Here is a 16,671-nt window from a genome sequence, read left to right on the forward strand (position 1 = left end):
AATATCTGCAACTTTTCACCTGATTTAACACAAAAACAGAAAGCAAAAAGAAAAACAGAAGCAAAAAACCAAACTCTTGAAAACATAAGGAGTTGTATCATGGCAAATGTATTCTTTAATAGAAAGTAAGAAAAACCTCCCTACTGACCTTTATTCAGAATGAGGAAAAAGATAAATATCCACAGCTCTTTGTTCCATTTGGTAGGATTTTAAGATCCATCTATGCATGTATAAGCACAGAACACACAGTTTTAGCCACACTGGAACCACCTAAACAGAGATTTTATGTTCCATAGTTTTTACATGCATTCCATCCTTGGTGTGCTGATTATAGTACAGGGATTCTGTTCTTCATCTACAGCAGTTTCAATTTAAGAATACACCGTAAGCCAACTTAGAGAAACATCCATTAGTTGCTAATAGAAAGAATCACAGGAAGGTCTCACAACAGTTTACTAAAACATTAAGGGTTTTTTAAATCACAGTTTTCAAATATAAAAATCGGATTTTCCCTGTAACTGAAATATATTTACATGAACGTTTTAAAAAGATGGTCTGTAATTTAGATCTAATCACTGTCATCTGAACCACCTTCAGACCCCTCATCATTGGATCCTTCTGGTTCAGATTCGTTACCAGATCCTCTGCCAGAACCCTCATTGTCAGATCCTCTCTCAGAATCTCTGTCTGAGTCAGCACTGCGAGAAGCTGGGCGAGATTCGTTTTCTGAACCACCGGAACGACTTCTCCCCGACTGTACAGACTCATTGTCAGACTGCTCTGAATCTGACCGCCTCCTTTTTCTAGCCGACCTGTCACTGTCCGAATCGTCCTCAGATGGATGGACACTGGACCTCCTTGGACTACCTGCCTCGCTACCAGATTTGTTTCTGTTATCAGAATCACTATCAGAAACAATGCGTTTACTGTGCTGCTGTTCCCCATCATCCGAATCACTGTTGCTATTCCTAGTGTGTCTGTAGGGATAAAAGATGCTATCCTTAGCTTAAAAATAAAATGAGACACCAGGATTTCAGTAATGTTAGCGTTATCAGAGTGAGAAGAATAAGTGGAATTAATCTGCAATGGAAAGTGATGTTGTGAGTACAATGAAAGGCTTCTCACTATCTTCGCATTTTCTCATTATTATTAACACTACAGTTTCTCTTGAAAGCATGCGTTGAAACTTTTGTACATACAAAGTTAATTAAGGTTCTTACCCATCATCAGCAATTTTGAGTTTATCCTCATCAGAAGAATCATCACTTGATGAAATGATGGCTTTTGATTTGATCTTTCCTTTCATTGAAGGAGGTAGACGTTCTGGTTTGGGCTGTATAGGGGAAAAACAAAAAGGTTGCTTGTTCATGTGGCTGGTTAAAGCATAGTGCCCAAACGTAGAAACGTATTCAGAGAACCAGACATGCTTTTAACAGCTGTTCTAAAGTCATTAAATCAACATTTTCCATTTACTATCACTTAATTCTAGATGGCTTCAGAAATATCTTTTTCATCCTTGAAGCAGCTATAGCAACAGGGGAGGAGGACAAAAATAAGCTCAAAGGCAGTTTGCTACAAGAAGTTTTGTTGTACTTTTCAACATGAATAAATCTCTTTTGACTAGGGTAACACTGAAGTCCAAATGCATATTTAGAAAGTGATGCAGTTATTCAGGTTTAACTTACAGCCTTCTTTTTCTCTGCTTTGGGTGGACGTCGTTTTTTAGGTCTTGGACCGTTTTCATGTTCTTCATCATCACTCCCCTCCTCTGCCTTTTGGGGTCTTAAACAGAAACATATTTTATATGATGTAAAGTATAACATCACAAAACTTAACACATGCAAAAATATCAGTCTCAAGAAATGTCTAGTTGATAAAGTGTTACTCATACTTCTTTTGCAGAGTGGCTGTTTAAGTCTTACAATGTGCATGTGTAAATAAAAATTAATCAGGTGACCTCTTAACAACAGTTCATTTTTTAAGTCTTTACGAAAGACTGCATGAGAATATACTTAAAAGCCGTACTATTTCTCAGGGAAGTCTAACATTAAAGTATCAGTTACCTCCTCCTCTTCTTCTTCTTTCTCTCACCCTCCTCTTCTTCCCCATCTTGTTCACTACCACTGCCCTTCCTCTTCTTTTTCTTTCTAGACATGGGCAGATCTTCATCACTGTCATCATTGACGAACTCATCAAATTCCCCTGCTCCTTTTTTGGAACGCTACAATAAATAAAAGCCCCACAACATAGCCTATTATTCACCTTTCTTAAAAAAGTACCAGAAAACAATTCAAAATAGAAGCTTTATCTAAACACACGTTTGAAGATATGAAAATACAGACCTTCTTGTGCCAACTTTCCCATAATCTCTAGATTGATGTCATTAAGTAACTGATTCCAAATTTTCATGTAATAAAACAATCTTCTTCTGTTATTTTAACAATTGAATAGAACAAATTTTGGTGATGCCACTGTGCTTGCAACTTTTAAGTATTAGCTTCCAATTTTTACATTTGGCTATTAAACCTGTGCAATTTCACTCAGTGGAGCCTAGGAGCTTGAAATTAAAAACCTGTGCTGCTGCAAGAGACCATATATCAAAAGGGGAAAATGAAGGAAATTAAAAAAGAAATAATATTCTGTTCTACCCTGCCTCCACCGCCACCACGTTTTTTCTCCTTTGATCCTTCTACTTCACCAGTGAACATCAGAATATTCTTGGTTTTCTCCACATATTGAGCTCTTTGTTCCAGAAGTTTCTTCTGTTCTTCTTTTTCTCTTAGGCGCTTCTCTTCCTGAAACAGAGAGAAAACTACCATTACTATTGTATTTGCAGCATTGCGGTGATTGTAATCGCAGGTGTATAAATTATTTGCTGACAAGAAACTGGAAAATTGACTTTTGACAGTCTATGTCATAGCAGAAGGTCCACATGGCAAAAAAACCCCCTTTTCTACAAGCCTATGCTAGAGTAGGCAAAGCCCAAAAGAACTGTTGCACCAAGTGCTTCCTCATCCAGCCTGTCAGTACAGAAATTTGATGGCAGACCTCCTGGGGCACCAATTTTATTTCATTATAAAAATAAAAATCTATTTCTGAGGCTATGAGGAAGAAAGTGAATATAACCTGTTAGCTAGAACATTTTCTGCTAGCACTTATTATAACTAAGAAAAATAGCTACTAGACATTTTGTCAGTAACACCAGGTACCACCACACAGCAACAAGGGCATATATATATTGTTGATATACTTTTTAAAAATAAAGTATACTTTCTTAAAAATATAGTATACAGAATGTAACAGAATAAAACCTGTTCTTTAAGTAGTTTTTGGCGAAGCAGCTCCTTTTCTTGCTCTTGCTTCGCACGCAGCTCCCTCTCTTCTTCATCCTGCTTGCGTGCCCGAGCCACATGATACTGGGCTTGACTCAGTAAGTCAGAGCATTGCCTGTAACATGCAATGTTTCCAAGTAAAGAAAGGTGGCAGGCACATACTACAAGAAGAAGCAGTTTTATAAAGGGCAAGCATCACAACATTAAGTTCATATCACCAACAAAGAAAAAAAAGCTACTTGAAATAGCACAATAGAAGAGTAGAGTAGCACAGATTTTTGAGTAAACTAAGCACTTTCTAGTAAGCTAATTTATCTTTTTGCAATATACAATATCTGTATCTATCAATATCTAATTGCAATATACAATTTCAGAACATATTGCTTTAAACTTAAAACTTAGCCAATTCATATACAAAAAGCCCCACATGAACATAAAAGGAATCATCCCAACTAATTTGGACAGCTTCAGAAGTATGGTTAATAAGAACTTGTATTTAACCACAACATAATAGCAAACCTAATCAGAAAGGTAAGTAGAAATTCTATCTCAAAAAACCCAACTGCGTAAGAGTTAAGGTTGCACAAAGTGTTCAAGTCTCATGAAATGTTAAAGCAAGATGCTTTCAACACCCTCTTAGCTGATGTTACAATGACATTTCTTTCAATATTAAGACTTTCTTCTCTGTACAAAGTGCTTTAATGATACCCATTTAAGATGTACAGTGCATGATGGCCAAGAGATGTTATTTGTATATGGCTATGAAAATCTTAGAAGAATGTGCAATAAATGGAACACAGGGCATACTGAGTGAAAACCTAAGAAACAAGCTTACAAGGAAACTGATTTGAATAGGCTTGTCTACAAACTCATAACCCTGAGCAAAAGTTAAAGCAGACTAGACTCTGCAACCCAAAAGTTCTTCATGTTTCAATAACTGACTCATGCTATTCACCCCTGCACTACCTCAAAAAATCTCCATGAAAGCAAACCTGTTGTTAGATTATTGTGCTTAAAGTCAAAACAGTGAAAGCTAAAGATGTTTAAATAAATGTCACTGCACTCTCATTGATGGAAAATTTGCCATTAAAACAGCTAAAGTTTTGCAGGTTCCAGCTAATGGCAGACACCACATGTGGAGAGTTTTAGACTACGCAAAAACGTTAGAAAGCAAAGACAGGAAAAGAATGAAACAGTAATAAGGAGTAACCCTGCACGTGTATTTCTACTGTTCTAGAATATTCCACTTGGTATCTGAATGAAGGATTTGTTTGCGGTTTGGTGGTGGGTTTTTTTGGGTTTGTTGTTTGTTTTTTTTTTTGTTTTTTGGTTTTTGTTTGTTTTTTTTTTTTACCTGGCTTCCGTAGCAGCAAGTGCCAAGTCAAATCTCATCTTATCACCTACTTTACTCAAGTAACTGAAGTACCTGGAGGAAAAAACAACAGACAAAACTAAGCAAATATGCATTACTTACATATTTATTGTAATTTTGCCTTAAAACAAAGCATTTACTCCTGAATTACAATCCTATGAAACTCAACAGATGAGGAATCCTCACCCATTTCCTTTGTGTGCAGCCCCTTTTAATACAACAGTATAAAAGTACGTTCAGAGTTTTCTAAATTTAAAACATTCTACAACCACTCCAGAGTGGAACAAAAACCCCAAAAAATTCTAAAGAGAGTTCTAAGATTTCATTTCCTGGCTCCTAGCAATAAGGACATTGCTGACCCCAGTAGATTTATTCCTTATCTGTCACAGCTTAAGTGCTTGAAACCAGCATAAAAAAAGGAAGGAAAACTTTTTTTTTTTTAAAATCCTTCCAGAACAGCTTCCTTGAACTTAGTTGACAGGTCCTTGCGAATACAACGTATCTTCAAGAAGATGGGTAAGCTATGATGATCAGTGTTTTGAAAACAGTTTCTCCAATTACTTTAAAGGAAAACAACTTTCTAACTTTCAAGATTGCCAGTTTCTTCCCATATTCCATCAGAGACATTTTAAACTAAGTGTTTTTGTGCTAGACTGAACTCAAATTCTTGTGCATATGAAGAAAGTAATTCCTTGCTCAAGTTTCAGATTATGGAAAATATTTTCCAAAGTGTGATAGACATCTGAATTTTTTATTAGGGGTATAAAATAAAGGCTTTCATGCAACTTTCTCAAGACAATAAATAACAAGCTTCTAACTGAATTTAAGTTAGAATTTACGTTCAAATGTTTAGTTTGCATTATGTCAAGAACCAGAATTGTGAAATGCTTGCTTGTACTAAAGGCTTGCTTTAGTTGACAAAATTATTGAAAGGCAACATCTATCCTTGACATAACAGCAGAGCTGTTATGCAAAAAAACAAGCACCAGCTACACCAGCGATACCTAGGATCAGAATAAATGGTTGAAAGCTTTCTGTTCAAAGATAGTGATGATTGGATCAGATTAATCACACTTTCTGCCCAAATTTAAAAAAAAAAAAAAAAAAAAAAAAAGGGGGGGGAAATACTAGAAGATCTCAAACGCACTTAAGAAACTGCTTCTGTTCTTAAGCCATGAGAGTACTTAGGCTTTACTTGCCAACACGAGGGCAAAATTAGTTTTCAAGGACTACCAGTCACTAACTAGGATTATATAATTGTTTGGGTTTAACCCGGCAGGTGGCCAAACACCACACAGCTGCTCGCTCGCTCCTCCCCCCACAGTGGGATGGGGGAGAGAATCAGGGGGAAAAAAAAAAAAGTAAAATTCATGGATTGAGATAAATTCAGTTTAATAAAACAGAAAAGGAAGGGAAAATAATAATAATGATGATGATAATAATAATAATGATAGAATATACAAAATGAGTGATGCACAATACAATTGCTCACCACCCACCAACCGATGCCCAGCCAGACCCCCAGCAGTGATTGCTGTTCCCCCGCCAACTCCCCCCAGTTTATATATTGAGCATGATGTCATATGCTATGGAATATCCCTTTGGCCAGTTTGGGTCAGCTGTCTTGGCTGTGCCCCCTCCCAGCTTCTTGTGCACCTGGCAGAGCATGGGAAGCTGAAAAGTCCTTGACTTAGTATAAGCACTACTTAGCAACAACTAAAACATCAGTGTGTTATCAACATTATTCTCATACTAAATCCAAAACACAGCACTATACCAGCTACTAGGAATCGCAGCCGAATCCAGGACAATAATATAAACAGATTCGCTTTTGAGCCTTACAGGTTGTTTTGAAAGAAAGCCTCAAAAAAAGTATTAAATTCACAGAATAATTTTCAACATTTTTTTCAACTATGCTCTTCCAGGAAGAAGTGCATCTTGGTCACAGTAATACAAAACCCTTTGAGAAATACATATTGGCCACCTGGCCGAACAAAACTGGCTCTGGAGCAAAGTCTGAATAAGTAGTTTTGTCAGGCCCAATCTTTGTCTTCCTACTAGAAACTGTAGAGTCACACAGAGTGTTTCATACAAGATGATTGCTCTTCTAACCAGATTTGTGACCTATACTGCAAATTTACTGTAAGGGAACAAAATAGATTATTAATGACTAGAAATACGTCATCTTTACCTGTGGGCTAGCTCCAGTTCTTTCACAGCGTTAAGCACCTCCTTTAGATTGCTTTTTTCATCTTTCAGGACAGAGGTAGCTAGTCTTTGTAGCACTAAAGCCACATTAAACATAAGGACTGTATCACTTGGCGCTACATGCCTGGCCTGTAAATAAAAAGCATGTTGTTAAGATATACTACAACAGAGGTGATACAGAAGTGTACTGAAGCAACATACAGAGAATAAGCACCATTATTTCAATCCCAGACTACTAATTTAAAGAGACATACATGCATCAATTTACAGTAATTTTATTCTGTGATATATGATGCTTTATAATCGTACCTTTAACAAAGTTTGTTTGCATTCCTGTAATTTGCCACATTTGAAGAGTGCCCGGGCCAAATATAACAATACTTCAGTATTTTGATGCTTATAGAACTTTCTGAGGCAGTTTTCATACTGAAATGGAAAAAAATCAAGTTAAGAGGTGACAATGATTAGTTATTTTGGTTAGCTAACTCCAGCAAATGTTTCTATTCCTAAAAAGCATTACTGCTAATATGCCTTTTGTTTTTTAAAGAAGTGTGCCATGCTACATGGGTGCCTCCTTTTCACTGATCAGAAAATTCTTTCTGCTATTCCAGAGCAAGTACCTGATTTTTCTGGAAACTGGCAGCAGTCCTGGACCTCTGTAGGTCTTAAAATACAATAGAATACTTTGCAAGTACCATCTATTGTAACAAAGCCCAACAAACATGACTCATTTTAAGAGCACTCAATTATTCTCCGCAGTATGGGAGGTGGGAGGGGAATCTATTTTCTTTATTCATACAAGATATTTTACAAACTGAAATCTATTTAATGTAGTAATTCCATATATCTGATGCAATTAGTTAAAAAACCCCCGCATTTTTCAGATAACTCAACATCAAATTTGTTCTGTCCACCTAGCTGAATAACTTGGCAAGCCAAGGGATATCTAGTTGTTCTAAAGTGTAAAAGACGACTTGTTACTATAGGCTTTGTGGATCTAGAATTAAAGCTTCAAACAGTTATGAAAGTTATCTTTTTCAGTAACGAGCGCCTTTTGTTTGACATACTTTTTTCTCAAGGAATCATTCACCCTTTCTAAACCTCCAAAATAATAAGAAATACAAAGTAATTTTTATTTCAAGCTCAAATACAAAACCTGCCCTGAACTGTAATGCCTGAACTCACTACTCTTGGATCGCACTGTGTTGTGAGCGCCCAATTTTCACTCACCTTTAGAGTCAAAGATTTTGTATTTAGCTTAAGTCTGCCTCAGATTTGTATGCTTTATGGTAGAGAACTCACTAGAATAATTGTTGTGGCTGCAGTAAGCTAGGCTATTAAATTCAATTCGTCTCCCTTTGAGTCCAATATCGCGTAATTCAGACTGTGGCTTGTACCGTCTGCATAGCAGAACCCAGGGAACAATAAAACACCTCAGTAAATAAACACATTTCTACTAACAACTTTACTTAAATATATTAGCAAATGAGTACTATATTTTTCTGACAAATCAAAAGGTGAAAATGATACCCAGTTTCCCACTGTAATTCACTCCTTAAACAATTGCTAAAATTAGACTTTCATTAGGCTTTTTGTCAATAAAAACAGGTAAGGTGTTAAAAAGACAACAGACCCCATTCAAACACAACAGAATGAATCTGATTGTGTTACCAAAGCTTTTTAACAGTAGTTCACTGGAGGATAGCAACTACTGAAGTCTTGATCAGATAAGAAAGGTCCAGTATCTCTTTCTTAGAACCATCACAAAAAGCTTCCGGATAGCTCTGAATTAAGTATTTTTGAGCCTCAGTGTGGATTCAATCTTAATGAAACAAGTTTGTTCTGAGCTTCTGTCTTGTCCAACATATGCTTTTTTTTTTATTAGCTTACTTGTATGCTTTTGATCAACTAATTGAGTCAATTTAGTTAGAATATGTTGATACTTGGAAATTAGCTTGCTTGAGCAGGTTGAACTAGATGTCCTCAACAGATTTCTTCCAACATGAATTACCTTGTGATGTTAACTGTGGTCAAAGAAATCATGGCACAGTCAGCTTTTCAGACAGCTCTGATTGTTATTTATGCAATCATTTACAAGAACAAAAATAGAAAGTGTTGCTATTAAAAAAATCCCAGCAGCAAATTGCATTTACTTACTTCAGTAACATCTGAATGTAAATCACATACAATCACTGACTGAAACCTCTCCGACTAAAAATTAATTCTAAGACCAAAATTCTAACCCAACTACGTTTTAACTCTGCTACCAAAAAAAAAGTGTACAAGTTGGTAGGTGCTTTATTACCCCTTACCCACATTTGGCAGTTTGTTTTTAAATTTAGACTTGACAGCTAACAGCATGCTAGAAATAGACCTATAACTGGTTAGAATATTATTCAGAAACTTGCGCAGCTGCTATGACAACAGAGAAATACCCAGAAGTCATCTAACCCAACATATTATGTAGTTCAATTTAGAGATGTTACCATCTGCACGGCACTGATGTACTGTTTCTGTTCTACGTAGATATGTGCCAAATTCAGCCACACATCACTGATATCTGCCGTTGCCTCTCTCACTTGGGCAAAAACATCACGAGCTTCACGGAAATATCCTTTATGTGCCAAGACAGCTCCTAAGGGGAAAGTAATATGTACCACGTAAGCTTCCAGGTTCGTGTACTATGTACTCCTACCAAAGAAAACAAAATATTGCCTGAATAAAGTTCTCCATTAAAAACTAAGTGACACAGCTGCCATACGAAAGCTATTCTTTCCTGTGGTCCACTACACAGCATTCAGGCCCTGCTAAAACAATTCTATATTAAAGCATGAAACATAAGAATATCATCACCTCTGAAGGAAAATTAAAGTCTAATATTCACCTATGCCATTAGCAGCATACAAATTCTTTGGATCATTTCTGAGTACTTGCTTGTAGATCGCTAATGCACGGTCTTGATGACGCTTCTCCTGCAGAAAGAAATATCCCAATTGATCATTCACTTTTATAATGGGGTATTAAAAGATCTACCCAGAAGTTTTTCGGACTATAAGATGCCAATAGGCATCACGAAAAGCCTCTGAGTAGCTAAGAGCATACAAAAATTAAATAAATAAAACCACACACAGGGCAGACAGACGCCCATTACCTTTTCTCTGTCTCTTGTGGGTTGATGTAGAGTCTGCAACCAGACGTTGCCAAGAGCCAGCATGGAATAAGTATCATTTTGTGTGGAGGGCTGTTTCAATATTCTTTCAAATTTCTTCTGTCCTGGACCCCACTCTTGTTTAGCCAAATGAAGATTGCCAATCAGAGACCAAGCATCCGGATGGTCCTAAATAAAAATTCATTGTAAGTTGCAAAAGCATTGTTTTCCCTTGCAAGGTTACTTTTTCAAGTATAAAATGCTATTTTTCTTAAATAGAATTCCATATTAAAAAAAAAAACCAAACAACAAACAAAACACACAGAGAACAGATTACATTAGTTCTCTCTTCTTCCTCTAGTTTATGTGAACAAACAAAATAAAAATGCAACACAAGGAAAATAAAACTTTAAGTTAGTATTTCAGGTGTTTTAACTTTAAACACTTAAAGGGTTACAAACCTGATTTATCTGAAGTGCTTCTTTAAACCAATCAGAAGCCTCATAAAAATTTCCTTTATCCCTAGCCATAGCTCCCAAGCGCAAGTAGCCTAAAAATAGAAATAGAAAAAAAAATATTAAAAAAAATCAAGAAACAGGCTAAAGTAATCTCAAACAAAGAAAATATTGGCCATGCATGAATTTCAAAAGCAATCTTTTTCTTGATCTGCTAAGGACAGCAAACATTAAGACACCTTTCATATTCTATTCACAATGAGACACACCATGTGAAGAGGAACATCCATCCACAATGGTGATACAGAAATTGCAGATTTCTAACAGTTAATGTAACGTAAATGTTTTTAATTGGTTTCACAAGTTAAAGATGGTTGAGAAACCTCAAAGAAAGAAGGATACATCAGGTACGTAATTCTCCTCCCTCCACCTTAAACATCTCTCCCATCTCCACGAGCTTTGGGAAGAGTATCAGTCAGCAGGTGACAATGGAAAACAAGCAGGGAAAAGGCTATAGATTAGGCTGGGGCACGCTGTGCGCTGCAGCTTGCTGAGCAAGGGCTACCACCTCACCTTTGTGGCAAATATCACAGGTTAGCTACTTGGGGCCAAGAGGAAGAGCAGAGTGAGGAGAAAAACAGGATGTGCCATAGAAGCTATGCTAACACCCTCAACAGCCCTTCTTCGCTGGTGGAAGGCCAAGATCCAAGATAAAGTGATTCTCCCAAAGGGTCTGTATTTCCACCCACGTAGGTAGAGTTGCACAGCCTGGGCATATCAAGTGGATGGCCTTGATTGCATCTGAGTGCTGAGGTGCTAAGGCTTTGGTTGGAGTGGGGACGCAAGTCTAGATAAGCTAATTTTGCTACATTTTTGGAGTACAGTATGATTTACCAATAATTAAAAGGCTTAAAGCTGGAGATTGGACTATAAGGATGACGCAGGCCTTACAAAAAACAAGGGGAAAATAGCAGGTAGGTAAGCAGGCCCCAAAACTACTATGAAAAGAAGTGAAGACAGATATAAGGAGACCAGAAGACACTGTAATGGGAAGATTTTTGGTATTATAAGGAGGACTAAAATACCAAATAGTTCTTACAATCAACGTAATTAGGATGTTCTCTTAAAATGTTTTTATACAGCTTTTCCGCTTCATGAAATTCACACATCGCCTCATATAGTCTGGCAAGGTTATAGGACGTTGTTACAGAGATAGCATTGTAATAATGCTCATCATGTTCAGCTTCTGCTTTTGCACGATCCAGTGATGCCAAAAAATATTTCTAAAGTATAAAAAGAAAAAAGGAATAAAGCACTCCAGAATATTCTTAAAGGAAAATTTCTGGGTGATTAAGAAACTCAGTTGAAACTTTGAGTAATTACATACCTTCGCTTCTCCGAGGTTTCCCAGCCTGAAGTGCAGAGCACCCACATTATTCAAAATCTCTGGTGGGACATCAGCCTGTACTTTCTCTTGCAGAATGCGTGTGGCTGTACCATACGCTGACAGTGCACCCTTTACAAAGAAAGAAAAAGTGGATGAAAGAAATAAGCGAATGAGCTCTATGTGCTTTTATGAAAAGTGCACACGCAATTCATCAAGTGTGTATTAATAATACCTGTATATCAGTCTGTTCTAGAATTTGGGCTAGCTCAATCCATGCCTCTACATCATCAGGATATTGTTCTGTGACTTTCTTTAGATGTCCCTGAAAAACAGCAGAAAATAATTACGCCTCTTTGTGGACACACAAACTGTTAAAAAAAAAATTTTCAAAAGAAAGAGTGAAGGTATTAACCTTAACACTAGAAAGATACATCGTAATGCAAAAGAAAACATCCTAAACATCTGCACAACTTGGTCACAAAAAAATCGCATTAGTTTCCTTACTTCATTATTGCATTTTTCTGTAGAATGCAACACCGGCTTAAAGCCTTAGAGAAGCAGAAACTATTACACCAACACGAGAAGCTAGAAAAGTGAAGTCTAACATTTTTTGCATTTATTTACCCAATATTAGATTTAAAAAGCCTTTCATTTAAAAAAAACCCAACAAAACACAAACAAACAAACAAAAACCCCAAACATAACATTGTCCTTCCAGATAAGCTAAGACAAGTGTTTTCTGGAAATCACTAGCTAACTTGCTGTCTTCAGGAAATCATTTGCTAATTTGCCATCTTCAGAGAATTTTAACATATACGGGAAGAATTCTGCCCTTTTCATAGTACCAAATACAAATGTGAGGCTGGGGCTCCTCTAAATTCCTGGACTTGCTTTAGCCAGAGCCCAGTAGGAGTCTCAGTTCCATCTAGCAGTTGTGACTCTCCACAGTTAGAAGGATCTCTCGACAGCCAATATTAAACACTCTATACCTACAGCGAAGTAACCCTGAGTTTTATGCACCTTAAGGTACAGTCTGATTTCAAGTCTGATTTTCAAGTTCTAGTCTTGTATGTAAAAGTATGATGCTGGCAGAGGCAAAACTCACCTTCGCAATATCCCGTTTCTCCTGGTCTTCTGAAGCCGCATAAAGAGATCCAAGGATTTTCATAGTCTCATAATTGTTAGGATAGGCTTTCAAAACTTTTTCAAAGCATTGTGATGCATTCTCTTTGTCCCCTCGATAAATGTACATTTGACCCAATCCAAAAAATGGAAGTACAAAAGAAGATGAAGCAAACTGAGTGGCCTGGTAATAATACTGGAAAGCTTGATCATAATCTTCCTAATTAAAAACAAGTAAATAAAGAGCAGGTAGTGTTTTCACAGGTAAGCTTTATATGAACTTTTATAACACAGATTTTTAAGTGTAATCTCAAAAGGGGCTTTTAAAAAACTGTCCTACCTGTACATGAAAAGACCTAGCCAGCTGGTAACAACTCTCTGCCTGCATTGCTTCAACTTCTGTATTATGGAAAGCATGAAGAGCCAAGTGTTGTACTTTACCATAGTCCTGAAAAAAGGGAAGTTAAATGAAATTAGAAAGCCTTCACTTTATTAATGATCAAGTGATTTATTATTTAAACAAGGATAGCTGGCAAGTACAAGGAAGCTTAAGCACTGACTAAATTAATAACAACAGATTTAGCTTTGGTGTTACTGGTTTTTTCTCTATTTCATATTTTAAAGCTTGGGGGGTGGGGGGGGGGGCGGAACCTAACCAACCCTTCAGGACACAAAGGTGACCTTGACTTAAGAAATAAGCTGTTTCTTGGCTTTCTTGAGAAAAGTTTATACAAAATTGAAGAAAAAAACTTTACGCTCGTCCACCTAGATTAACAGTTCCATATTAGGCATGACTTAGCCTGATGAAATGAGATTGAATCTAACACCGGAATCCTTGCTGTTCAAAGTATTTAACTGTAAAAATCCATAGACCTCTTACCTTCTTGAAGAAGAAATGATTAGCCAAGTGATTCAACACCATTGGATTACTGGGATCAATTGTGTAAGCCCTAGAGAGGAGTTGAACACCATTCTTGATGGAATCAGCCTAAATGAAACATTGACAGGTATCAGCAGCATCTCAATAGCTGTATCTTATTAACATCTTCAAAACTATTCTTTAGTCTATGCTGCTGCAGGAACTCTGAAAAAATCCTTGCTGGGCTCACAGAAAAAAGTAAATTCAGCTACTAGCTTTTCTCCCTGCAGCATACAGATGGAAAATGGAAAATGAAGCCACACCAGAGGGACGGAAAAAAGCAGAGCAGGACTTGCTAGGGAAAAAAAAAAAACCAACTTAGTCTTGGTATCCTTTGACATTTCACACTCACACCCTGATAGCCCTCCTTCTACTGTTCAATGTCCCCAGTTCCTGTTTGGTTTAGGTTTCAACCTTTTGCACAATTCATTCAACAGCAAAATGAAAATATTCTTATGTTCAAATTCTAAACAAGAACTTCAGATGTTGAATTAAGAGCTACTAGAACTGAAGTTCTAATTTCAAAAAATGCTAGACGTTTGCTGCGTTTACATAGGGATATCATGATATCAATTTACTGTTTTTCTAAAGCAACTTTACAGTTTAAAGAAAGCTTTCCATGGCTACAAATTTGACTTACCTACAAGTTCAAATCCATAACTGATAAAATAATTGTTATTTATTTGGCACACCCAGGAGATTTATATCACAAGCACATCAACTTAAATCTGTATTTACTTCTGAACAGAAACACCAGAAATGTTATCATGTAACACCTGTGCTTTACTTTGTAATCATTACCAGCAGAGAGCTATCTTATTGAACAGATTAGTTTTTATGAGGTTGAGACATAAGATGAAGTCCAACAGGCAGCTAAACCACATAATTTCAGTTTGAAAAGGGACTATCTTCCCAAACCTAGTACAACAATATACCTTGATTAGGAGATACTGAATCTTTCTTGGTTTAATTTTCAAAGGCAAAGAGGTTTTACAACCACACTATGTACATGTTCGAGTTCTCCAATAATTTGAGTCTCATGCCCAATTTCAGTCAAATCCAATAGATGGTTATAGGATGGTTATAGGTGTCAAAGCTCCTAAACACTTTCATTAAAGAAAACCAGAGATAAGACAGACCTCAATGAGAACACACAGTAATCTCAACCCTGTTTTGACATCACAACATCTTCAAAGAGGGAGAAACACTGGAAATATCTAAGCATGGAAAAGATGTCAATTAGTAGTTTGCAGCTCAGAGAGAATCTCTTCCTAGAGAAAGTGTTCTCCCTCGCCCATGTCAACTCTTCGATGTTACACTAACTTTGCAGTGCAAGTTGTGGAAACAGTTCGAAGTAAAGCACAGACGATACATTTCTTACAAAGAACAATACTGGTATTTGAGTGAATCAGCTTTTAATCACAGCTTTTTGAAGCTTAGGGTGAGTGGGCTCATGCCTTGACTTTAGTCAAAAGACCTTCAAGGAAAAAAAGAAAGATATCAGGTTTCATTATTTTCTCACCCATAGAATTGTTTATTAAAATTTTACTTTAGAATATTTTTGGTTGTCTCTGTAGTTTTAGGAAAGAAAACTCTTGTGCCCACACTTCTCAGAATTCTTCATGGAAGTCTTAACAGTTATTTTTTTCCCCATGACGTAGTGAAACTAAGTCATTTTCAAACATTCTGTGCCAACAAAAGATCTTTCTAGGGAGCTACGTGTTCTACAGATAGCATAACACTAAATTTTAGCAACATAATAAATAAATTTAGCAACAATTATCTAAGAAATTTTTTTTTTTCTAAAACACTTAAAGGTCCCATCCTCCACTGATAACTTCCTTAGCATGGATTAACCATCTCAGATCTCACGATCCCATACGACTATTCTTCTAGTGATAAAACATCTGGAGAGGTAGGATCACCACTTTATCATAGTTTCATCAGCCTAGTTAAAATTTCTTGCCTGCTCTTTGGTTTACCATGTGGGATGCATGCCAAGGTAGCTTGAATACAACTTCAACACTTGTTTGAAAGCTTATGTTCCTTAAAGCCCAGGACTAATCTCCTGCGACTATGTCTTTTACCTTGACCTTCCTGTTAGCATGATGGTCTTTCAAAAAAAATTCCTGATGCTCTCGAATAAAGTTGCCGTTGCAAGTGAGGTCTCCAAGTATTTGAGGACTTTCAGAGCATCTGAGTACAAACTGATTTAGTTAACCTTTACAGAGTCACAAATGACTAAGTAAGGCTGGCTATTATACATACTATAACTATTGCTCATTAAAGTAAAATTTTGAAATCAGCACTTCTGGTTTTTTTAAGTGATTGGACATGCATTCACACATCTCACCATGGATTTTTATTACTTTAATTAAAACAGTTAATCTAGCACTGTTTTTCTGTACTTAACACCTCTATAAGCAACAGAGTTGAAGATTTTTAGCAATAGAAGAAAGTTATTCAGAATGTGCTGCTCACATCACAAGTATATATCTAAAACATCATTCAATAGTGACACAGACTTAAAATGGTTTAACCACAAAAGTTATTACCCCTTTTAAAAACTGGACTACATTTCAAAGGATAAAAAGTTTGTTTTTTCAGAAAAGAAGTAAACTGCGTAGGGATTCTTGTTAAATCAGACTCACCTCTTTATTATTGAGTTCCAGAACAGCCAGTCCAACCAAAGCCCCTACGCATTTTGAATTTAGCTCCAGAGCCCTGC

General features: G+C 36.6%; 1 protein-coding gene across 1 annotated transcript in view; it reads right to left on the reverse strand.

The window, feature by feature from the left end:
* Nucleotides 1-218: 218 nt before the first annotated feature.
* The window catches only part of CTR9 (CTR9, Paf1/RNA polymerase II complex component), a 22,455-nt gene continuing 6,002 nt past the window's right edge, over nt 219-16,671 (reverse strand). The window contains exons 6-25 of the mRNA XM_009587008.1: nt 16,595-16,671; nt 13,905-14,012; nt 13,365-13,472; nt 13,008-13,244; nt 12,135-12,224; nt 11,903-12,031; nt 11,615-11,798; nt 10,522-10,610; nt 10,064-10,249; nt 9,797-9,884; nt 9,399-9,547; nt 7,222-7,338; nt 6,896-7,041; nt 4,687-4,758; nt 3,312-3,447; nt 2,649-2,795; nt 2,064-2,221; nt 1,686-1,782; nt 1,221-1,333; nt 219-977 (exon numbers count right to left, since the gene is read on the reverse strand). The exon at nt 16,595-16,671 is cut by the window's right edge and continues 63 nt beyond it. Coding sequence (XP_009585303.1) covers nt 569-977; nt 1,221-1,333; nt 1,686-1,782; nt 2,064-2,221; nt 2,649-2,795; nt 3,312-3,447; nt 4,687-4,758; nt 6,896-7,041; nt 7,222-7,338; nt 9,399-9,547; nt 9,797-9,884; nt 10,064-10,249; nt 10,522-10,610; nt 11,615-11,798; nt 11,903-12,031; nt 12,135-12,224; nt 13,008-13,244; nt 13,365-13,472; nt 13,905-14,012; nt 16,595-16,671 — 2,840 coding nt within the window. The 3' untranslated portion in view covers nt 219-568. The remainder of the gene's footprint in view (nt 978-1,220; nt 1,334-1,685; nt 1,783-2,063; nt 2,222-2,648; nt 2,796-3,311; nt 3,448-4,686; nt 4,759-6,895; nt 7,042-7,221; nt 7,339-9,398; nt 9,548-9,796; nt 9,885-10,063; nt 10,250-10,521; nt 10,611-11,614; nt 11,799-11,902; nt 12,032-12,134; nt 12,225-13,007; nt 13,245-13,364; nt 13,473-13,904; nt 14,013-16,594) is intronic.

This window comes from Fulmarus glacialis, unplaced genomic scaffold (genome assembly GCF_000690835.1).
Source record: "Fulmarus glacialis isolate BGI_N327 unplaced genomic scaffold, ASM69083v1 scaffold8051, whole genome shotgun sequence".
Classification (NCBI taxonomy): domain Eukaryota; kingdom Metazoa; phylum Chordata; class Aves; order Procellariiformes; family Procellariidae; genus Fulmarus; species Fulmarus glacialis.